Source organism: Talpa europaea (assembly GCF_964194135.1).
Source record: "Talpa europaea genome assembly, chromosome: 10".
NCBI classification, from domain to species: domain Eukaryota; kingdom Metazoa; phylum Chordata; class Mammalia; order Eulipotyphla; family Talpidae; genus Talpa; species Talpa europaea.
In genome coordinates this window covers 105,271-129,143 of record NC_140077.1, presented here as the reverse complement: position 1 = coordinate 129,143, position 23,873 = coordinate 105,271, and the positions used below count along the sequence as shown (strand labels likewise).

Below are 23,873 nucleotides of genomic sequence, written 5' to 3'. Positions count from 1 at the left end.
CTACCCTGAGCCCAGGCTGACTCTGTGTCTCTCTCAGGGGGCGCCATGGAGCCCGGCCTGGGGCCTGCTCCCGGCAGGGCCCTGGGGCACAACTGGACACAGGTAGAGGTGTTCGTCCTGCAGGGCTTCTCCGAGCACCCCGAGCTGCGGCTGCCCCTGCTGGGCTGCTTCCTGATTCTGTACACCCTGGCGCTGGCGGGCAACGCCGTCATCATCGTGCTGATCAGCTGCAGCACCAGCCTGCGCAGCCCCATGTACTTCTTCCTGTTCAACCTGGCCTCCATGGACGTCATCTGCACCTCTTCCGTGCTGCCCAAGACGCTGGTGGGCCTGGTGTCAGAGACGGAGAACAACATCTCCTTCCAGGGGTGCATGGCCCAGCTCTTCTTCCTCGTCTGGTCAGCGTCTGCAGAGCTACTGCTGCTCACAGTCATGGCCTATGACCGCTACGTGGCCATTTGCCACCCGCTGCACTACAGCTCCATCATGAGTCCACAGCTGTGTGGGGTAATGGCTGCGGCCGTCTGGACCATCTGTGCCATCAACGCTTCGGTGCACACAGGGTTGATGGCGCGTCTGATCTTCTGTGGCCCCAACCTCATCACACACTTCTTCTGCGAGATCCCCCCGCTGCTCCTGCTCTCCTGCAGCCCCACCTTCATCAACAGCATCATGACGGTCCTGGCTGACGCCTTCTATGGGGTCATCAACTTCCTGCTCACGCTGGGGTCCTACGGCTTCATCATCGCCAGCATCCTGCGCATCCGCTCGGCCGAGGGCAAGCGGCGAGCCTTCTCCACCTGCTCCTCCCACCTGCTGGTGGTCTCCTTCTACTACTCAGCCGTGTTCTGTGCCTACATCAGCCCGGCCTCCAGCTATGATTCCGAGAGAAGTAAAGTGTTCTCAGTAATGTACACGATGGTGGGCCCTGCCCTGAACCCCCTCATCTACTCTCTGCGGAATGCTGAGGTCAAGCAGGCCCTGAGGAGACTCCTTAATCTCTGCAGACGCTAACGCCATGTGCAAGTCCTTCTTCCAGTCGGATCCCCACCCCTGGATCTACCTGAGACCAGGCTTTTAGATGTTAGACCGGCCAGCTCCCTCTCATAGCCCAGCATTGGTGCTGGGCACGCTAGCTGAGTCAGGACTCCTGGACACCCAAGAAGCCTCAGTGGGACCCGTGGCCCCAGGTGGGTAGGTGCTCTTGTACCTGGGACAGGAGCTATCACCTTACTGCCCATGAACTTCATCCTATAACGTCTCTCTCCTCCCCACTCCTCCTGAGTACCAGGACCTCTCCTGCACCACAGCTCCATCTGGACCCCTGTGGTGCATCTCACTGCCCTCACCACACTGGCCCTAGATGTTTGCCCACTGTTCCTCAGTTGCTTGCAGGTTACCCGGTCCCAGGGTTTGATCATCTCCCAAACATGCCCCACCTGGGCTCTGTCCCCCTGCAGCCAGTGGGCTGGCCAGCTCTCTGCCTGTACACCGCTGCACAATGCAATGTCCATCTGGGACAGCTTTTCTCTTGGACGGTGTTGAGTGTCGTTTTCATCTTCTAGTCTTATGTTGGTTTCCCTGGGGGGGGGGATTGGTGCCGCCCTTGCCCCTGTTTCTTTGAGCATATCTGCAGGTAGAGTGGGGTGGGTCTGGTACTATGTTTTGAAGTTGAACCAGCAGTGGGTGGGCTGGTGGGTGGAGCCCTCAGATGACTGGCTGATGGATGTGGGTCACTTCCACTGGCTGGGAAAGGCCAGGAGCTGTCCTGTGCTTTCTGGGGCCCAGCAGCTTCCTTCTCAACAAAAGCATCATCTGCACGTGTGGGATGACCACACCCAATCACTTCTGAAGAAATGGGTGCTTGTCACTAAGTGTCCACTCCACTGTCAGCAGTGTCAAAGGTGGTCATGCAGTATGCAAGGTTTCCGGGAAAACCTATGAGGATGGCTGCTCCTGGAGCTCATAGGATGGCTGCTCCTGGAGCTCTGGGTATGGTGGGGATGCCATAGGAAGACAGAGCTTCTCAGGGAACAAGGGACAGACACACTTCTGCTGAGTCCTAGCCCTTCCCTTGTGCAGTCTTTCCAAGACAAACCCATTCAAGCAATTTTTCCATCAATCATTCCATCAATACAATAAAAATATTGTATGTCTACTGTTTAGTTGTTATATCTGTTATTTAATGTGAGACATTGATTTCCAATGTTTTATTGAATTTTCCATTTTCCTTTATTTTGTCAATTTTTGCTTTCTGTATTTTTGGTGTGTGTTATTGGTTGCATATATATTTGTAATTGATATGTTTTCCTGGTGGATTGACACTTATTGTTATGACATTTTCCTTTATATCTTTTTATTTAAAGATTAATATTATTTATTTATGCATATAAGAACTGGGGTCTAGGTCAGGGGTGCAGGGTAGGGGTGGGGTGAGAGAATTCACCAGAGACAGAGTGGGGAGCAAAATAGGCCTATTTATTGAAACACTCTGCTGAGGGTAGCTGTGGGTGAGACAGGAGAGGTCTGCTGTGTCATAAGTGTGTCAGCTCCCTGGCTAGGGATTGAATTCTTGCTGCAGTGGCTGGTGATAGTTTGATAGTGCTGACACTTAACACCTGCACCACCAGGGAGGCCCCTGTTCTGTTCTATCTTTATTGATAATACTTGTTTTATAGTCAACTTTGTCTGCTGTTAGTATAGTTTTTCCAGCTTTCTTTGGTTGCTCTTTACATAGTTTATATTTTCCATCTATGTTATTTTAATCTGTATCTTTGATGGACATGTGTCTTGAAAACAGTATATTGTTGCACCTTGATTTTTAAATCCAGTTAGCAATTTCTTTGCCTTTGAATTTGATTGCTTCATTGACATTTAAAAAAAAAAAAGATAGATTTATTTATTTATTTATTTATTTATTTATTTATTTATTTATTTATTTATACAAGCACTGGGTACAGTCAGAAGCACAGGAGGGTGAGAGAATTCACCAGAGCCAGAGCAGGGAACAGAACAGGATGACGGCTGAAGTACACTGCTAAGGAGAGCATCGGACGCAGCAGGAGAGGTCTGCATGCCATGTGGGACACTTGCTGGCGGTCAGGGATCAAACTGGTGCTGCAGAGGCTGCAGGCAGCTTTGCAGCCCAGTGCTCAACCTCAGCGCCACCAGGGAGGCCTTCATTGACATTTAATGCCATCATTGATGTAGTCGGATTTATGTCTTCAACATTAATTTCTGTGTTGTATATTTCCCATGTTTTTATTATTGTTTTATTCTTCCTGTTTTATTAACTGAATATTTTTTAATGTAGAGTTTTAATTTCTTTAAAGTTTTTCAACTATATTGAATTATTTCCTTAGTAGTTGCTTTAGGACTTTCTATATACTTCATAATAATGAGAATAAGCTTCATATTTGTGCTAAGTTAACTTTAGTACTTTATGGAGATATTCTCTGTTAGTCCTTTCACCTTTTTTATGTTATATGTCTATGTTATATACATATGACTGTAATATATATAACATATCTCTAACTGTTATATACCCTAAAATATAGAATTATAACTTAAAAAATAAGTAATATATAAAAGATATATAGGATATAATTTTATATCTTTCAATGAAGGTTAGAAATGATGGGGGGAAATATCTTAAACTCTTGCTATTTTGGCCACCTTATTTTTCCTGTGAATATTGTATTTATTTTTGTGAATTTGAGTTAACATCTGGAATAAATTCATTAGCCCAGAAACATTGCTCCCTCCCCTTTCCTTTGTTTTCTTATTGGCAAATGTGTTTCATTTCTGTAGGTCCCGATGCCTGTTACCTCGTACATGTGAAGTATAAATCTAGTCCTTTCATGACACATTGTAGATGGCCTTGTAGAGGTTGGTTACAGGTATTTAACACTTTGTGAAGCGATCATAAATGGAGCTGTTTTCTTAATTTCTGTTGCTGCTTGGGCAATGTATATTAAGATGTTACGAATTTTAGTGTGTTGATTTTTCAGACTGCAACTTGGCTGCATTCATATTTTTTTAATGACCTTTTGATGGAGTCTTTAGGGTTTTTAATATGTATCATCATTTCATCTACAAATAGTGATGTGTTCACTTCTTCTTTTCCTATGTAGGTCCCTCTGTTTTTGTGTTTGTCTGATAGCTCCAGCCAAAAATCTAATACCAAGTCAAATAGAAGTGGTGACAGTGGGTAACAGCCCTTGTCTTGTGCTGGATCTTGGGGAAGGCTTTCAGTCTTTCACCATTGGCTATCAAAGTGACATGCATTAGTGGTCTATGGCCTTTATCATGTTGAGGCGGGTTCCTTCTTTTTCCATCTTGTTTAGACTTTTTATCAGAAATGGGTATTTAAACAAATGCCTTCTCTGCATCTGTTCCTGTTAATCTTATGACTTTTATCTTTACTTTAGTTGATATGGTGTATTATATTAATTAGTATATGTATTTTAAACCATCTTGCATACCTGGGATGAGTCCCACTTGATCCTGGTATATAATTCTTGTGATACGCTGTTTAATTCAATGTGCTAGTATTTTCTTGAAAATTTTTGTATTGATGTTTATCAAGGATATAGACCTATAATTTCCTTGTTTTTTTTTTTTCTGATTTTGGTATTAAGGTCATGTCGGCATCTTAAAATATAATAAGGAGGAGTCCTTGTATTTTTGAAAACAATTCAAGCAAGTTGATCATTAGTTTTTGTTTGAAAGCTTGATAAAATTTATTTGTAAAGCCATCTGGTCCTAGACTTCTGTTTCTCAGAAAAACTTTCACTGCTGTTTCAGTTTCCACACTTGTGGTTGGTTTTCTCCAGGCACCTGTGTCTTCCTGGGGGTAGTCTTGGTAGGTTAGGTTGATCTTGAAATTTTCCTGTTACTTTGAGGTTATTTAATTTATTTGCATATAGTTTTCGTAGTACTTTCTTATTACCTTTTGTATTTCTCTGTTAATTGTAGCAGTTTCTCCTCTATCGTTTGTGATTTAGTTCATTAATTTTTTTCTCTCCTTTTTTCTTTATTGTCAGCCTAGATAGAGGGTTATCTTTTTGTTTGTCTCCTCAAAGAACCAGCTCAAAGAACAAATTTAGTTGCATTGATTTTTTTTTTTTGGTGTAGTCTTTGTCATCTCTATTTCATTTGTTTCCTCTCTTGTTTTTGTAATTTCCTTACTATGACTAACTTTAGGTCTTACTTGTTCCACTTTTCCAAGTCACTGTGGTGTGATATCAGGTTGTTTATCTGGGATACTTCTTACTTTTTATGGTAATATGGGTCTGTATTGCAATTATCTTCTGCACTTTTGCTGTACCCCATAATTTCTGGTGATTGTATCAATAATTTTATTCATTTCTGGTATTTTCAACTTTCTATATTGAGTTTCTCTTATTCAATTGCTATTAAGAGGCCTTATTTAAATGTGCAAGTATTTATGCCTTTATGTGTAATTTTTTAAAAAATCTTTATCTATTTATGCACACAAGAACTGTGGTGCAGGCAGAGGTGTTGGGGCGTGGAGTGAGAGGGATTCACCAGAGACAGTGAGGAGCAGAACAGATGGATTGACTGAAATACACACTGAGGTGACCAGTGGTCAAGCCAGGAGACAGCTTCATAGGCTGCATCTTAACCCCTTGTGACACTGGGAGGCACATCCGTATATTTTTTTTAAGGTATTTTCAGTTTTATGCATTATGGTCAGAGAAGGCACCAGGTATATTTTAAGTCTCAGTGGTTTTATTGACAGTTGACTTGTATCCCCAAATTGGGGTCTGCTGTGAAAAATGTTCCCTGTGCCCTTGAAGAAAAGGTGTATGCTCCCTGTTTGTGTGGGGCCCCTTGTCCTTGTACTGTGAGCTCCTGATTCCTGGACTGCCTGGCCCACCTCTGTTCCCTCTGTGACCCTGTGCCTTCCCAATCTGTTCCGGACTGTCTTCCCTGTACCTCATGTAGTATGAAAACATTGCTAATTGCTTCTCAGGTTCTCTATTTCCTTGCCCCTGGTCGCTGTGTCTGGACTTGTGTTCTCCTTCTGCCTTTCTATCTTGCATTCAGGTGTTTTTGCTTCCTAAGGAGGATGCTGCCTTATTGCCCTTTTTGCCCTTTAGTTTCTTTGTTCCTCCTGATTGCTTACTGTGGAGCAAGTGGGGGTGGGAAGAGGGAAAACAGGGCTCAAATTCTCATTTTCAGTCTTGGTGAGGAGGGTGGGCAGCTTAGGGCAAAGGTCATCTCTGGCTCCTCTCCTCTTTCTCTAAAGAAAACTCTGTGTCCCCAGAAAACTTGGTTGGTCCCGGGGTAACCCTAGCAGCAGGGGCAACCAGACGCAGACGGGCTTTTCTTGCTGGGAGTGGCGCCTGGGGTGGGCTGTTTCCTGACTCTCAGCAATGTCCACTGGGGGTGGGAGGTGTGGGGCTGCCAGGTCATTGATGCTCACGCAGGTCAGTTTGCAGGCAGTGGCAAGAGTTTTTTCCCTCCCGCTCTCTTACCCCTAGTCCTGGTGGGGCTGGTGTAGCTCCACAGCACCAGCACTGGGTGTCCCTCTGTTGCGGCTCCAGGGTGAGGGGAGGCCCCTACCACAATCACCACCCCTGAGACAAGCCCACAATGCAGAGACCCACCTGCCCCCACAGACTGGGCACAACCATGTACCTCTCCGTCCCTCCCTCTCCAAAGGGCCCTCTGACCATTCAGTGTGGTCAGCTGAACCCGAGCCAGTGCCTGGACTCTGCCTATGACCCCCTGTATGTCCTCAATGCCCACTCTCAGTCTGCAGCCCCAGAACCAGCCCCGGAGCGTCTGTTTCTGCCCCAAACCCTTCACTCATCCTTCGTTAGTTCTGCTGGTTTCATTTCCTTCTCAGTGCAGATGTGGGAGAGACCACCCAGCCCACTCTGTTCTCGTGTTTTGAGGGTGTCTATTGGACTTCCTTAAATAAATGTTGGGGAGTTGCTTGTATCAACATTCATAGACCTGTATAGTTCCGAATTTTGTAATGCAACTTAGTTTAAATTGTATTTATTTATTTACATTTATTTATTTATACAAGAACCAGGGTACAGGCCAGATGCACAGGCGGGTGAGAGGATTCACCAGACAGAGCTGGGAACAGAACAGGCAGACTGATGAAATACACTGCTGAGGGGAGCAGAGGGTGAATCAGGAAAAGTCTGCCCCACCATGTGGGACCCTCACCGGCAGGGATCGAACCGGTGCTGTAGAAGCTACAGACAGCTTCACACCGCTGTGCTCAACCACCTGCACAACCAGGGGACGCCCTCAACTTGTATTTATTGATGGGGATTTAGATTATTTCACTTTTCTGATATAGCAATGCTAAACTGAATGTTATGTAAATATGTGAGCCCTCTGGGCTGCTGATGCAGATAATCAGCCTGGCCAGAGGGGTTGATAATTGAAAGGCTATTTGGGAAAATTTCCAAATCCTGCCTTGAAAAGGAACGTAAACAATGCAGAAATTAGTCATTTTCACAAGCCATCCACTAAGCTTCCAAAGCAAAAGTGAGCTCCTTACTCCAGTGTTGGTGTGGTTTGCTGCCCTGGAGGCCAGAGCTGCTGGCCTGTCTCAGGGCTTCCTCTGTCTCTGTGTCTGTGCGGTGTGTGCCCATCTTATGGGGCACTTTATGGGGACTTCCACACATTAAGTACAGAACCCAGAAGGGCTGCACATAGATGTGAGGTGAAGTTAGCAACACAAGAAAGACTTCTCTAGACACCATGGATGGCAGCTGAAATAACTGTGAACCAGACACTCAAGTCGGCAAGTCCATGATTCCCGATGGAAGAGTCGCGCACATTGAGGAGGCCACAGCAGTGGGCGCGGAGCAGCCTAAACCATCTGTCCCGAGCCCGTGCAGCATCACCAGCCCAGGGCAGGATGCAGGAAACGCTGCAGCAGGCGACAGAGGGAGCTCCCAGGGGAGAAGTTGGTGAGCGATGACACAGGACACCTGTTGCAAGTAAGTCCCTTGTGCTGAAGGAAGACGTGTGCATACCAGAAGAATGAAAGATTTAATAAAGTACCAAAAAGATCTCCTAGGGGTGAAAAATGTAATACCTGAAATGAAAACTTCACTGAAGGAACAACAAAAGATTGAAGAAGAGTTTAGTGAATTGAAGACGTGGCACCAGGATCTACTTCGGATTATGCTCAAGTATAAGAATAGCCGGAAAAAATGAACATCTTCTGTGACCCTTGTGGAAATACCCAAGTATCTAACGTATATGTAACTGTGTCTCCAGAAATGGAGGGAGTAAAAAATGGGGTGAAAAGTAATGATTTAAATGTCCTAGTTGAAAGAATCTCCACAACCACAGCAGCAAAACTCAGACAAACATCCCATCAGGACTCATGGGCCTCCCTGGGGCGCAGGGGTTGAGTCTCAGCACCATCAAGCTCTTTCCAGCACTGTGGCCTGAGTCCTTCCCTGGCCAGGGAGTGCACAGCCACGCGCAGAATCCCTGGCTGGCAGGGAGAGGAGCGCCCCAGGGATGGCGGAGGCGCCCGGCTGGCCCGCAGCCCTGGCATCTGGTCTCCTGACGCTGATGGGCGGGAAGCTGTGGTCACGCGCCTCGAGCCGCGCTAATGGTCCCTGCGAGCCTCCTCAGCGGTGGCCTCCCCAGGGCCCGCCCCGAACCCTGGCCCCGGCCTCGGAGACTCCGAGCTTTCTTGAGCAGCGGCGTCCATACCGGAGCACGGTGGACACGGAGGGGCTGCAAGACGAGCCACAGCCCGGCTCGCGGGGCCAGCAGAGGTGAGTGACCGCCGCTGCCCTGGCCTCGGTGCGCCGGAGCAGAGTCCTGCTTCAGAGGGAATCGGAGTCTCAGCAGCAATCTCAGACTAGGTGAGGCACAGAGTGAGGGAGTAGCAGAGGTGCTGCCACCCCGCAGCAGCCCCGCTGCCCATGGGGAACCCGGCCTGGTAGACACGGGGCCTTAAGTCAGCCAGGAGACAGGAGCAGAGAGAAGCAGGAGGAGGAGGGCATGAGGGAGGCTGAGGAGGGGCCGGAGTGTGTCCAGTACAGACCAAGTGTCCACCCAGGCTGCATGCCTTTGGGGCACCTCCGTGCAGACAGGACACAGCCCCAGACAGGCTGGAGTGTGGAAGCTGCCTCATGGGGACGGCCGTCTGGTCAGCCTCCCGCCACTCCGGAGGCTGAGTCAGGTGCCCCCGTGCAGACCCCAGTGTCCTCCACACACTCAACAGGGCGGCCAAGTGTCCAGACCCTGCCCTGGGCCAGCTCCCTCGCTCACCACACTGAGCGCCTGCATGGGGAAGAGGCCTGTTCGTCCCTTGGGGTCGGCTCCATGTTTGTTCGGGGGTCCTGGGGTCACGTCTCCTGCCAGCAGGGGGCAGGCCCGGGACACTGGCCAGGACTGAACTTTGTGTTTCCGTTTTCAGAAGGGCCGTCCTGAGTCGCAGGTTCCGGCGTGAAACCTCACACGGGAACAGGCAGGATCTGCCGGTGGGTCACCCAGGACGATGTGGCCTCGGGTCAGGAGGGGATGGAGGGCTGCAGTGTCCGTCCAGGCCACCTTTGAGCTGCCCGCTTCCCCCATGACCCCACTCTCCATCGAGCCTGGCCAAATGAGTTCCCCCTCCCTGCAGGACCCCAGGCTCCCCCTCCCTGCAGGACCCCAGGCTCCCCTCCCCCTGCAGCACCTCCACCCCCGCGGAGTCTCGCTCTCCCCACCCTGCCGGCCTCGCCCGCAGCCCCTGGGCCTTGCTGGAGGGTCAGTCTCCGTCCCCCCCAGTGGTGTCCGGCTGTCCACGGTCTCCTCTTGTGACTGAGGGACTGGGCAGTCCCTGCCGGCCTTGCCAGGGGCCCCAGGGCCTCCGCGTCTGACGGCGTCCCGGAGGCTGTCTTCACCCCACGCCGCCCCGTTGTCCCTGAGCTCGAGCTGCTGTTCTTCGGCTTCTGTGTCCCGTGTGAGAAACCCAGCTCCGTCCCGGTGGAGACCGCGGGCCCTTCGCTCGCTCAGACACGCGCGCTCCCGGGGCTGGTGCCCCTCGGGCTCCCGAGCCCGGTCACGCGGTGTAGACCGGGGCGGCTCCCGCTGTCCCTGCAGCCTCCAACGCTCTGTGCCGTGGACACATCGTTGTCACTGACGTTCTTGTCTCTTCCTCAGGGACGAGCTGCCCCTGCCGGCTCCCCTCACAAGGCGGTGGCCGCCCAGCCCGGGGCCTCCCCCTGCCCGATCCCAGGCCCCGCCGCTCTGTCCTTTCTGCCCCGTGGGTCCTGGACCCCTCCCTCTGTGTGTGTGTGTGTGTGTGTGTGTGTGTGAGCTCCCTGGAAAGCCAGAGGTGGCCGCCCCCCACCCCCTGTGGATTCTGACTCCTCCTGTCCAGGGCGAGGCTCTATGGGGCCGCACTGCCGAGCAGAATCCTTCCCGTCCTTTCTGAGTGCAGCTCTGCCCCGTTGGCATCCTTGGGGGGTCCCCATGCCCCACACACATGGACACAGTCAGGCGCTCACACATGTCCCGGGAGTGTCCGTCAGTCCAGCGGGAGGTGCCCAGAGCCAGATTCTGCTGGAGGAGTCCCTGGGGTCTCCGTGGAGATCTGTGGGAGTGGAGGCAGCTGTGGCGTCCTCGGGGGACAGGGCCTTGGCGTGCAGAGGAGGCCGAGGTGGCTGGGGAGCTGCCAGAGGGTAGGAAGCTCAGCCGGCCGTGGGGACCCGTGGAGCCGACAGAGATGACGGCAGAGACGGTCTCAGCCCTGAGCAGCTGATCCGTAGGGCCTGGTGTCGGGAGCTGAGGGGTGAGGGGTCAGCCAGCTCCTGCTGCCTTGGGCTGCTCCGGCATCAGGCAGGGCAGGGCCTGCAGGATGTACCACACCTGCCCTGGGGTGCGGCCACCATTCCCCTCGGTGTTGAGCACAATGGGGCTGCAGTTCATGGAGGCAGAAAAGTCACACGAGTGCTTGGGGCTCAGTAAGGGTTTTGGGCAGATGCCTGGGGAGAGCTCTGGAGCTAGAGACAGGTGTGTGCATCTGGAGTGGCTGGGCCGAGCCCAGGGCGACATGACCCTCAGGAGCAGGGACGAACTCATCGGTGGAGTGTGGCGGGTCCCACAGCGATGGCCACAGGGCCCAGTGGGCAGACTGCTCCTCACGTGGGTTGGGCCAGGGAGCAGGACACGGAGCAGGAGGACAGTGGGAGCCCACTGGGATGGGCAAGTAGGGTGGAACAGATGTCCTAGGGCACAGGGCACACCGCAGTCCAGGTGGTCCTGGAGCAGCTGCAGGGGTCATAGGTCAGGGTGTGTGTGGGTCAGGGGCCTGCAGCTCCTACCCAGAGCCCAGGCTGACTGTGTGTCTCTCTCAGGGGGCGCCATGGAGCTGGGCATGGGGGCCTCTCCCGGCAGGGCCCTGGGGCACAACTGGACGCATGTGGAGGTGTTCGTCCTGCAGGGCTTCTCCGAGCACCCCGAGCTGCGGCTGCCCCTGCTGGGCTGCTTCCTCGCCCTGTACACCCTGGCGCTGGCAGGCAACGCCGTCATCCTTGTGCTGATCAGCTGCAGCGCCAGCCTGCACAGCCCCATGTACTTCTTCCTGTTCAACCTGGCCTCCATGGACGTCATGTGCACCTCGTCCGTGCTGCCCAAGACGCTGGTGGGCCTGGTGTCAGAGACGGAGAACACCATCTCCTTCCAGGGGTGCATGGCCCAGCTCTTCTTCCTCGCCTGGTCAGCGTCTGCAGATCTACTGCTGCTCACTGTCATGGCCTATGACCGCTACGTGGCCATTTGCCACCCGCTGCACTACAGCTCCATCATGAGTCCACAGCTGTGTGGGGTAATGGCTGCGGCCGTCTGGACCATCTGTGCCATCAACGCTTCGGTGCACACAGGGTTGATGGCGCGTCTGATCTTCTGTGGCCCCAACCTCATCACACACTTCTTCTGCGAGATCCCCCCGCTGCTCCTGCTCTCCTGCAGCCCCACCTTCATCAACAGCATCATGACGGTCCTGGCTGACGCCTTCTATGGGGTCATCAACTTCCTGCTCACGCTGGGGTCCTACGGCTTCATCATCGCCAGCATCCTGCGCATCCGCTCGGCCGAGGGCAAGCGGCGAGCCTTCTCCACCTGCTCCTCCCACCTGTTGGTGGTCTCCTTCTACTACTCAGCCGTGTTCTGTGCCTACATCAGCCCGGCCTCCAGCTATGATTCCGAGAGAAGTAAAGTGTTCTCAGTAATGTACACGATGGTGGGCCCTGCCCTGAACCCCCTCATCTACTCTCTGCGGAATGCTGAGGTCAAGCAGGCCCTGAGGAGACTCCTTAATCTCTGCAGACGCTAACGCCATGTGCAAGTCCTTCTTCCAGTCGGATCCCCACCCCTGGATCTACCTGAGACCAGGCTTTTAGACGTTAGACCGGCCAGCTCCCTCTCATAGCCCAGCATTGGTGCTGGGCACGCTAGCTGAGTCAGGACTCCTGGACACCCAAGAAGCCTCAGTGGGACCCATGGCCCCAGGTGGGTAGGTGCTCTTGTACCTGGGACAGGAGCTATCACCTTACTGCCCATGAACTTCATCCTATAACGTCTCTCTCCTCCCCACTCCTCCTGAGTACCAGGACCTCTCCTGCACCACAGCTCCATCTGGACCCCCGTGGTGCATCTCACTGCCCTCACCACACTGGCCCTAGATGTTTGCCCACTGTTCCTCAGTTGCTTGCAGGTTACCCGGTCCCAGGGTTTGATCATCTCCCAAACATGCCCCACCTTGGCTCTGTCCCTCTGCAGCCAGTGGGCTGGCCAGCTCTCTGCCTGTACACCGCTGCACAATGCAATGTCCATCTGGGACAGCTTTTCTCTTGGATAGTGTTGAGTGTCGTTTTCATCTTCTGGTCTTATGTTGGTTTCCCTGGGGGGGGGGGAGCGGTCCTGCCCTTACCCCTGTTTCTTTGAGCATATCTGCAGGGAGAGTGGGGTGGGTCTGGTACTATGTTTTGAGGTTGAACCAGCAGTGGGTGGGCTGGTGGGTGGAGCCCTCAGATGACTGGCTGATGGATGTGGGTCACTTCCACTGGCTGGGAAAGGCCAGGAGCTGTCCTGTGCTTTCTGGGGCCCAGCAGCTTCCTTCTCAACAAAAGCATCATCTGCACGTGTGGGATGACCACACCCAATCACTTCTGAAGAAATGGGTGCTTGTCACTAAGTGTCCACTCCACTGTCAGCAGTGTCAAAGGTGGTCATGCAGTATGCAAAGTTTCCGGGAAAACCTATGAGGATGGCTGCTCCTGGAGCTCATAGGATGGCTGCTTCTGGAGCTCTGGGTATGGTGGGGATGCCATAGGAAGACAGAGCTTCTCAGGGAACAAGGGACAGACACACTCCTGCTGAGTCCTAGCCTTTCCCTTCTGCAGTCTTTCCAAGACAAACCCATTCAAGCAAATTTTCCATCAATTATTCCATCAATACAATAAAAATATTGTATGTCTACTGTTTAGTTGTTATATCTGTTATTTAATGTGAGACATTGATTTCCAATGTTTTATTGAATTTTCCATTTTCCTTTATTTTGTCAATTTTTGCTTTCTGTATTTTTGGTGTGTGTTATTGGTTGCATATATATTTGTAATTGATATGTTTTCCTGGTGGATTGACACTTATTGTTATGACATTTTCCTTTATATCTTTTTATTTAAAGATTAATATTATTTATTTATGCATATAAGAACTGGGGTCTAGGTCAGGGGTGCAGGGTAGGGGTGGGGTGAGAGAATCCACCAGATACAGAGTGGGGAGCAAAATAGGCCTATTTATTGAAACACTCTGCTGAGGGTAGCTGTGGGTGAGACAGGAGAGGTCTGCTGTGTCATAAGTGTGTCAGCTCCCTGGCTAGGGATCGAATTCATGCTGCAGTGGCTGGTGATAGTTTGATAGTGCTGACACTTAACACCTGCACCACCAGGGAGGCCCCTGTTCTGTTCTATCTTTATTGATAATACTTGTTTTATAGTCAACTTTGTCTGCTGTTAGTACAGTTTTTCCAGCTTTCTTTGGTTGCTCTTTACATAGTTTATATTTTCCATCTATGTTATTTTAATCTGTATCTTTGATGGACATGTGTCTTGAAGACAGCATATTGTTGCACCTTCATTTTTAAATCCAGTTAGCAATTTCTTTGCCTTTGAATTTTATTGCTTCATTAACATTTTTAAAAAAATTATTTATTTATTTATGTATTTATACAAGCATTGGGTACAATCGGAAACGCAGGAAGGTGAGAGAATTCACCAGAGCCAGAGCAGGGAACAGAACAGGATAACGGCTGAAGTACACTGCTAAGGAGAGCATCGGATGCAGCAGGAGAGGTCTGCATGCCATGTGGGACACTTGCTGGCGGTCGGGTATCAAACCAGCACTGCAGAGGCTGCAAGCAGCTTTGCAGCCCAGTGCTCAACCTCTGCGCCACCAGGGAGGCCTTCATTGACATTTAATGCCATCATTGATATAGTGGGATTTATGTCTTCAACATTAATTTCTGTGTTGTGTATTTCCCATGTTTTTATTATTGTTTTATTCTTCCTGTTTTATTAACTGAATATTTTTTAATGTAGAATTTTAATTTCTTTAAAGTTTTTCAACTATATTGAATTATTTCCTTAGTAGTTGCTTTAGGACTTTCTATATACTTCATAATAATGAGAATAAGCTTCATATTTGTGCTAAGTTAACTTTAGTACTTTATGGAGATATTCTCTGTTAGTCCTTTCACCTTTTTTATGTTATATGTCTATGTTATATACATATGACTGTAATATATATAACATATCTCTAACTGTTATATACCCTAGAATATAGAATTATAACTTAAAAAATAAGTAATATATAAAAGATATATAGGATATAATTTTATATCTTTCAATGAAGGTTAGAAATGATGGGGGGAAATATCTTAAAGTCTTGCTATTTTGGCCACCTTATTTTTCCTGTGAATATTGTATTTGTTTTTGTGAATTTGAGTTAACATCTGGAATAAATTCATTAGCCCAGAAACATTGCTCCCTCCCCTTTCCTTTGTTTTCTTATTGGCAAATGTGTTTCATTTCTGTAGGTCCCGATGCCTGTTACCTCGTACATGTGAAGTATAAATCTAGTCCTTTCATGACACATTGTAGATGGCCTTGTAGAGGTTGGTTACAGGTATTTAACTCTTTGTGAAGCGATCATAAATGGAGCTGTTTTCTTAATTTCTGTTGCTGCTTGGGCAATGTATATTAAGATGTTACGAATTTTGGTGTGTTGATTTTTCAGACTGCAACTTGGCTGCATTCATATTTTTTTTAATGACCTTTTGATGGAGTCTTTAGGGTTTTTAATATGTATCATCATTTCATCTACAAATAGTGATGTGTTCACTTCTTCTTTTCCTATGTAGGTCCCTCTGTTTTTGTGTTTGTCTGATAGCTCCAGCCAAAAATTTAATACTAAGTCTAATAGAAGTGGTGACATTGGATAACAGCCCTTGTCTTGTGCTGGTTCTTGGGGAAGGCTTTCAGTCTTTCACCATTGGCTATCATAGTGACATGGATTTGTGATCTATGACCTTTATCATGCTGAGGCTGGTTCCTTCTTTTTCCATCTTGTTTAGAGTTTTTATCAGAAATGGGTATTTAATCAAATGCCCTCTCTGCATCTGTTCCTGTTAATCTTATGACTTTTATCTTTACTTTAGTTGATATGGTGTATTACATTAATTAGTTTATGTGTTTTAAACCATCTTGCATACCTGGGATGAGTCCCACTTGATCCGGGTGTATAATTCTTTTGATGCACTGTTGAAATCAGTGTGCTAGTATTTTCTTGAAATTTTTTGTATTTATGTTTATCAAGGATATAGGCTTATAGTTTCCTTTTTTTTTTTTTTTCTGATTTTGGTATTAAGGTCATGTCGGCATCTTAAAATGTAATAAGGAGGAGTCCTTGTATTTTTGAAAACAATTCAAGCAAGTTGATCATTAGTTTTTGTTTGAAAGTTTGATAAAATTTATTTTTAAAGCCATCTGGTCCTAGACTTCTGTTTCTCAGAAAAACTTTCACTGCTGTTTCAGTTTCCACACTTGTGGTAGGTTTTCTCCAGGTACCTGTGTCTTCCTGGGGGTAGTCTTGGTAGGTTAGGTTGATCTTGAAATTTTCCTGTTACTTTGAGTTTATTTAATTTATTAGCATATAGTTTTCGTAGTACTTTCTTATTACCTTTTGTATTTCTCTGTTAATTGTCTCAATTTCTCCTCTATCGATTGTGATTTAGTTCATTAATTTTTTATCTTTTTTTTCTTTATTGTTAGCCTAGATAGAGGGTTATCTTTTTGTTTGTCTCCTCAAAGAACCAGCTCAAAGAACAAATTTAGTTGCATTGATTTTTTTTTTGATGTAGTCTTTGTCATCTCTATTTCATTTGTTTCCTCTCTTGTTTTTGTAATTTCCTTACTATGACTAACTTTAGTCTTACTTGTTCCACTTTTCCAAGTCACTGTGGTGTGATATCAGGTTGTTTATCTGGGATACTTTTTACTTTTTATGGTAATATGGGTCTGTATTGCAATTATCTTCTGCACTTTTGCTGTACCCCATAAATTCTGGTGATTGTATCAATAATTTTATTCATTTCTGGTATTTTTAACTTTCTACATTGAGTTTCTCTTATTCAATTGCTATTAAAAGGCTATTATTTAAATGTCCAAAAATTCATGCCATTCTGTGTAAATTTTTTAAAAATCTCTATCTATTTATGCACAGAAGAACTGTGGTGCAGGCCAGAGGTGTTGAGGCGTGGAGTAAGAGGGATTCACCAGAGACAGAGTGAGGAGCAGAACAGGTGGATTGACTGAAATACACACTGAGGTGTCCAGCGGTCAAGCCAGGAGATAGCTTCATAGGCTGCATCTTAACCAATTGCAACACTGGGAAGCACAGCCGTATATTTTTTTAAGCCGTATATTATTTTCAGTTTTATGACATTATGGTCAGAGAAGGCACCAGGTATATTTTAAGTCTCAGTGGTTTTTTTTTTAATATTTATTTATTTATTTATACAAGCACTGAGTACAGTCAGAAGCACAGGAGGATGAGAGAATTCACCAGAGCCAGAGCGGGGAGCAGAGCAGGCAGAAGGACTGGAGCACACTGCTGAGGGGAGCAGCGGGTGGCAGGAGAGGTCTGCGCGCCATGTGGGACCCTCTTCCGGTGGCCAGGGAGCAGCCGGGGATCGAACTGGTGCTGCAGAGGCTGCGGGCAGCTTCGCAACCCAGCGCTCAACTGTTGCACCACCAGGGGAGGCCCTTAAGTCTCAGTGGTTTTATTGACAGTTGATTTGTATCCCCAAATTGGGGTCTGCCATGAAAAATGTTCCCTGTGCCCTTGAAGAAAAGGTGTATGCTCCCTGTTTGTGTGGGGCCCCTTGTCCTTGTACTGTGAGCTCCTGATTCCTGGACTGCCTGGCCCACCTCTGTTCCCTCTGTGACCCTGTGCCTTCCTATTCAGTTCCGGACTGTCTTCCCTGTACCTCATGTAGTACGAAAACATTGCTAATTGCTTCTCAGGTTCTCTATTTCTTGGCCCCTGGTCGCTGTGTCTGGACTTGTGTTCTCCTTCTGCCTTTCTATCTTGCATTCAGGTGTTTTTGCTTCCTAAGGAGGATGCTGCCTTATTGCCCTTTTTGCCCTTTAGTTTCTTTGTTCCTCCTGATTGCTTACTGTGGAGCAAGTGGGGGTGTGAAGAGGGAAAACAGGGCTCAAATTCTCATTTTCAGTCTTGGTGAGGAGGGTGGGCAGCTTAGGGCAAAGGTCATCTCTGGCTCCTCTCCTCTTTCTCTAAAGAAAACTCTGTGTCCCCAGAAAACTTGGTTGGTCCCGGGGTAACCCTAGCAGCAGGGGTAACCAGACGCAGACGGGCTTTTCTTGCTGGGAGTGGCGCCTGGGGTGGGCTGTTTCCTGACTCTCAGCAATGTCCACTGGGGGTGGGAGGTGTGGGGCTGCCAGGTCATTGATGCTCACGCAGGTCAGTTTGCAGGCAGTGGCAAGAGTTTTTTCCCTCCCGCTCTCTTACCCCTAGTCCTGGTGGGGCTGGTGTAGCTCCACAGCACCAGCACTGGGTGTCCCTCTGTTGCGGCTCCAGGGTGAGGGGAGGCCCCTACCACAATCACCACCCCTGAGACAAGCCCACAATGCAGAGACCCACCTGCCCCCACAGCCTGGGCACAACCATGTACCTCTCCGTCCCTCCCTCTCCAAAGGGCCCTCTGACCATTCAGTGTGGTCAGCTGAACCCAAGCCAGTGCCTGGACTCTGCCTACGACCCCCCTGTACGTCCTCACTGCCCACCCTCAGTCTGCAGCCCCAGAACCGGCCCCAGGGAGCGTCTGTTTCTGCCCCAAACCCTTCACTCATCCTTCGTTAGTTCTGCTGGTTTCCTTTTCCTCTCAGTGCAGGATGGGGGAGAGACCACCCAGCCCACTCTGTTCTCGTGTTTTGAGGATCTCTATTGGGCTTCCTTAAATAAATGTTGGGGAGTTGCTTGTATCAACATTATAGACCTGTATAGTTCCAGATTTTGTAATGCAACTTAATTTAAATTAGTATTTAGTTAGTTATTTATATTTATTTATTTATACAAGAACCTGGGTACAGGCCAGATGCACGGGCAGGTGAGAGGATTCACCAGACAGAGCTGGGAACAGAACAGGCAGACTGACGAAATACACTGCTGAGGGGAGCAGAGGGTGAATCAGGAGAGGTCTGCCCCGCCATGTGGGACCCTCACCGGCAGGGATCGAACCAGTGCTACAGAAGCTACAGACAGCTTCACAGCGCTGTGCTCAACCACCTGCACAACCAGGGGACGCCCTCAACTTGTATTTATTGATGGGGATTTAGATTATTTCACTTTTCTGATATAGCAATGCTAAACTGAATGTTATGTAAATACGTGAGCCCTCTGGGCTGCTGATGCAGATAATCAGCCTGGCCAGTGGGGTTGATAATTGAAAGGCTGTTTGGGAAAATTTCCAAATCCTGCCTTGAAAAGGAACGTAAACAATGTTGAAATTAGTCATTTTTGCAACCATCTCCTAAGGTTCCAAAGCGAAAGTGAGCTCCTTACTCCAGTGTTGGCGTGATTTGCTGCCCTGGAGGCCAGAGCTGCTGGCCTGTCTCAGAGCTTCCTCTGTCTCTGTGTCTGTGCGGTGTGTGTCCATCTTATGGTTTATGGGGACTTCCACACATTAAGTAGAGAATCCAGAAGGGCTGCACATAGATGTGAGGTGAAGTTAGCAACAAAAAAGACTTCTCCAGACACCCTGAATGGCAGCTGAAATAACCGCGAACCAGACACTCAAGTTGGCAAGTCCATGATTCCCGATGGAAGAGTCGCGCACATTGAGGAGGCCACAGCAGTGGGTGCCAAGCCGCCTAAACCATCTGTCCGGAGCCCGTGCAGCATCACCAGCCCAGGGCAGGACGCAGGAAACGCTGCAGCAGGTGACAGAGAGCTCCCAGGAGAGAAGTCGGTGAGCGATGACACAGGACACCTGCTGCAAGTAAGTCCCTTGTGCTAAAGGAAGACGTGTGCATACCAGAAGAATGAAAGATTTAATAAAGTACCAAAAAGATCTTCTTGACATGAAAAATGTAATACCTGAAATGAAAACTTCACTGAAGGAACAACAAAAGATTGAAGAAGAGTTTAGTGAATTGAAGACGTGGCACCAGGATCTACTTCGGATTATGCTCATGTATAAGAATAGCCGGAAACAATGAACATGTTCTGTGACCCTTGTGGGAATATCTAAGTATCTAACGTATATGTAACTGTGTCTCCAGAAATGGAGGGAGTAAAAAATGGGGTGAAAAGTAATGATTTAAATGTCCTAGTTGAAAGAATCTCCACAACCACAGCAGCAAAACTCAGACAAACATCCCAACAGGACTCATCATGGGCCTCCCTGGGGCGCAGGGGTTGAGTCTTAGCACCATCAAGCTCTCTCCAGCACTGTGGCCTGAGTCCTTCCCTGGCCAGGGAGTGACCCACAGGGTGCAGCAGACCTCTCCTGTCCCCCCGCTGGCCCCTCAGCAGTAGATTTCACTGGAGCTGCGTGTTCTGCTCCCCACTCTCTCTGGTGGGTCCTCTCACCCCTGCACCTCTGGCCCTCATCCAGTTTTTGTGTGCATAACTAAAAAAAAACTTAAAAAAAGTCATTGAGATAAAAATTTTGACAATGAAGAGAATCTGAAGAGAGTGTGTAGAAAGATGCAAATAATGTCAAGTACGCCTCAATCCAGTGCTTATAAGAAGAGACCTTGGACATCAGCCTAGGACTGAGATCTTAATTTAAAAAAAGAACAACAGGAAATCAAGAGAGGAGAAAACCTTTGCCACCTGGAGTTTGGCACAGATTTCCTAAGTTTCAAAAAGCACTAACCATACCAGGAAAAACATAAATTAGGGCCTCCCCTGGTGGCGCAGCGGTTGAGCGCTGGGTGCGGGGCTGCCCGCAGCCTCTGCAGTGCCGGTTTGATCCCCGGCCATCGGCGAGGGTCCCACAAAAAAAACAAAAAACAAAAAAAAACACCAGTTAACTTCATCAAAATAGAGAAAGCTCATTCTTCAAAATAACCTTAAAAAGTTAAAAAACAGACTTGGAGCAAAAATTGCACACCTTTAAGTTTCATGTCCTCCCAGGCTGCGTGGACACAGGTTGTCCGCCCTGAGCCTCGAGGCCTCGTCCCTCTCAACAAGGAACAGATGCCCCCGTGGGAACGTCCTTGAACAGACACTTCATGGAGAAAGGTCAGAAAACCAAGGCAAGAAAAGTGCTCATTGTCCTTAGCATGGACATCAGAGGATTCCGATGGGAGACCATCAGCTTGAGGAGACAGTTTAGCAGCTCATGATGTCGGGGCGCAGCCGCGGGGTTCCCCGGTATTTCCCTGAATGAATGAGGGGCACGTCCACGCAGGGCCAGGGCCCGCACAGCCGTGTGCAGAATCCCTGGCTGGCAGGGAGAGGAGCGCCCCGGGGACGGCGGAGCGCGGGTCCGGCTGGCCCGCAGCCCTGGCATCTGGTCTCCTGACGCTGATGGGCGGGAAGCTGCGGTCACGCGCCTCGAGCCGCGCTAATGGTCCCTGCGAGCCTCCTCAGCGGTGGCCTCCCCAGGGCCCGCCCCGAACCCTGGCCCCGGCCTCGGAGACTCCGAGCTTTCTTGAGCAGCGGCGTCCATACCGGAGCACGGTGGACACGGAGGGGCTGCAAGACGAGCCACAGCCCGGCTCGCGGGGCCAGCAGAGGTGAGTGACCGCCGCTGCCCTGGCCTCGGTGCGCCGGAGCAGAGACCTGCTTCAGAGGGAATCGGAGTCTCAGCAGCAATCTCAGACTAGGTGAGGCACAGAGTGAGGGAGTAGCAGAGGTGCTGCCACCCCGCAGCAGCCCCGCTGCCCATGGGGAACCCGGCCTGGTAGACACGGGGCCTTAAGTCAGCCAGGAGACAGGAGCAGAGAGAAGCAGGAGGAGGAGGGCATGAGGGAGGCTGAGGAGGGGCCGGAGTGTGTCCAGTACAGACCAAGTGTCCACCCAGGCTGCATGCCTTTGGGGCACCTCCGTGCAGACAGGACACAGCCCCAGACAGGCTGGAGTGTGGAAGCTGCCTCATGGGGACGGCCGTCTGGTCAGCCTCCCGCCACTCCGGAGGCTGAGTCAGGTGCCCCCGTGCAGACCCCAGTGTCCTCCACACACTCAACAGGGCGGCCAAGTGTCCAGACCCTGCCCTGGGCCAGCTCCCTCGCTCACCACACTGAGCGCCTGCATGGGGAAGAGGCCTGTTCGTCCCTTGGGGTCGGCTCCATGTTTGTTCGGGGGTCCTGGGGTCACGTCTCCTGCCAGCAGGGGGCAGGCCCGGGACACTGGCCAGGACTGAACTTTGTGTTTCCGTTTTCAGAAGGGCCGTCCTGAGTCGCAGGTTCCGGCGTGAAACCTCACACGGGAACAGGCAGGATCTGCCGGTGGGTCACCCAGGACGATGTGGCCTCGGGTCAGGAGGGGATGGAGGGCTGCAGTGTCCGTCCAGGCCACCTTTGAGCTGCCCGCCTCCCCCATGACCCCACTCTCCATCGAGCCTGGCCAAATGAGTTCCCCCTCCCTGCAGGACCCCAGGCTCCCCCTCCCTGCAGGACCCCAGGCTCCCCTCCCCCTGCAGCACCTCCACCCCCGCGGAGTCTCGCTCTCCCCACCCTGCCGGCCTCGCCCGCAGCCCCTGGGCCTTGCTGGAGGGTCGGTCTCCGTCCCCCCCAGTGGTGTCCGGCTGTCCACGGTCTCCTCTTGTGACTGAGGGACTGGGCAGTCCCTGCCGGCCTTGCCAGGGGCCCCGGGGCCTCCGCGTCTGACGGCGTCCCGGAGGCTGTCTTCACCCCACGCCGCCCCGTTGTCCCTGAGCTCGAGCTGCTGTTCTTCGGCTTCTGTGTCCCGTGTGAGAAACCCAGCTCCGTCCCGGTGGAGACCGCGGGCCCTTCGCTCGCTCAGACACGCGCGCTCCCGGGGCTGGTGCCCCTCGGGCTCCCGAGCCCGGTCACGCGGTGTAGACCGGGGCGGCTCCCGCTGTCCCTGCAGCCTCCAACGCTCTGTGCCGTGGACACATCGTTGTCACTGACGTTCTTGTCTCTTCCTCAGGGACGAGCTGCCCCTGCCGGCTCCCCTCACAAGGCGGTGGCCGCCCAGCCCGGGGCCTCCCCCTGCCCGATCCCAGGCCCCGCCGCTCTGTCCTTTCTGCCCCGTGGGTCCTGGACCCCTCCCTCTGTGTGTGTGTGTGTGTGTGTGTGTGTGTGTGAGCTCCCTGGAAAGCCAGAGGTGGCCGCCCCCCACCCCCTGTGGATTCTGACTCCTCCTGTCCAGGGCGAGGCTCTATGGGGCCGCACTGCCGAGCAGAATCCTTCCCGTCCTTTCTGAGTGCAGCTCTGCCCCGTTGGCATCCTTGGGGGGTCCCCATGCCCCACACACATGGACACAGTCAGGCGCTCACACATGTCCCGGGAGTGTCCGTCAGTCCAGCGGGAGGTGCCCAGAGCCAGATTCTGCTGGAGGAGTCCCTGGGGTCTCCGTGGAGATCTGTGGGAGTGGAGGCAGCTGTGGCGTCCTCGGGGGACAGGGCCTTGGCGTGCAGAGGAGGCCGAGGTGGCTGGGGAGCTGCCAGAGGGGTTGGAAGCTCAGCCGGCCGTGGGGACCCGTGGAGCCGACAGAGTTGACAGCAGAGACGGTCTCAGCCCTGAGCAGCTGATCCGCAGAGCCTGGATGGCGGGAGCTGAGGGATGAGGGGTCAGCCAGCTCCTGCTCCCTTGGGCCGCTCGGGCATCAGGCAGGGCAGGGCCTGCAGGATGTACCACGCCTGCCCTGGGGTGCGGCCACCATTCCCCTGGGTGTTGAGCGCAAAGGGGCTGCAGTTCATGGAGGCAGAAAAGTCACACGAGTGCTTGGGGCTCAGTGAGGGGTTGGGGGCGGGCGTCTAGGGACAGCTCTGGAACTAGAGACAGGCGTGTGCACCTGGAGAAGCGGGGCTGAGCTCAGGGTGACATGACCTTTGGGAGCAGGGACATGCTCAGCCCGCAGAGGGCATGAATGGCCCCACAGCATTGACTGGAGGGCCCAGTGGGCAGACTGCTGCTCATCTGGGGTTGGGACAGGGAGAAGGGCATGGAGTAGGAACATGGCCAGAGCCCGTTGTGGGCAAGGATGTCTGAGCAGATGTCCCAGGGCACAGGGAACAGGGCGGCCTAGGTAGATCCTGGAACAGCTGCCCGGGTCATGGGTCAGGGTGTGTGTAGGTGAGGGGCCCGTGGCTCCTA

General features: G+C 50.9%; 2 protein-coding genes across 2 annotated transcripts; both read left to right on the top strand.

Moving 5' to 3' along the window:
- Positions 1-45: 45 nt before the first annotated feature.
- LOC311178128 (olfactory receptor 13A1-like) lies at positions 46-1,014 on the top strand (the record flags this gene model as incomplete). Its single annotated transcript, XM_084244505.1, has 1 exon — positions 46-1,014. One exon carries the CDS (start codon positions 46-48, stop codon positions 1,012-1,014), a length of 969 nt encoding a protein of 322 aa, XP_084100631.1.
- Positions 1,015-11,368: 10,354 nt separating this feature from the next.
- Positions 11,369-12,337, top strand: LOC311178127 (olfactory receptor 13A1-like; the record flags this gene model as incomplete). The annotated part of the gene is made up of 1 exon (XM_084244504.1): positions 11,369-12,337. One exon carries the CDS (start codon positions 11,369-11,371, stop codon positions 12,335-12,337), a length of 969 nt encoding a protein of 322 aa, XP_084100630.1.
- Between the last annotated feature and the right edge of the window lie 11,536 nt (positions 12,338-23,873).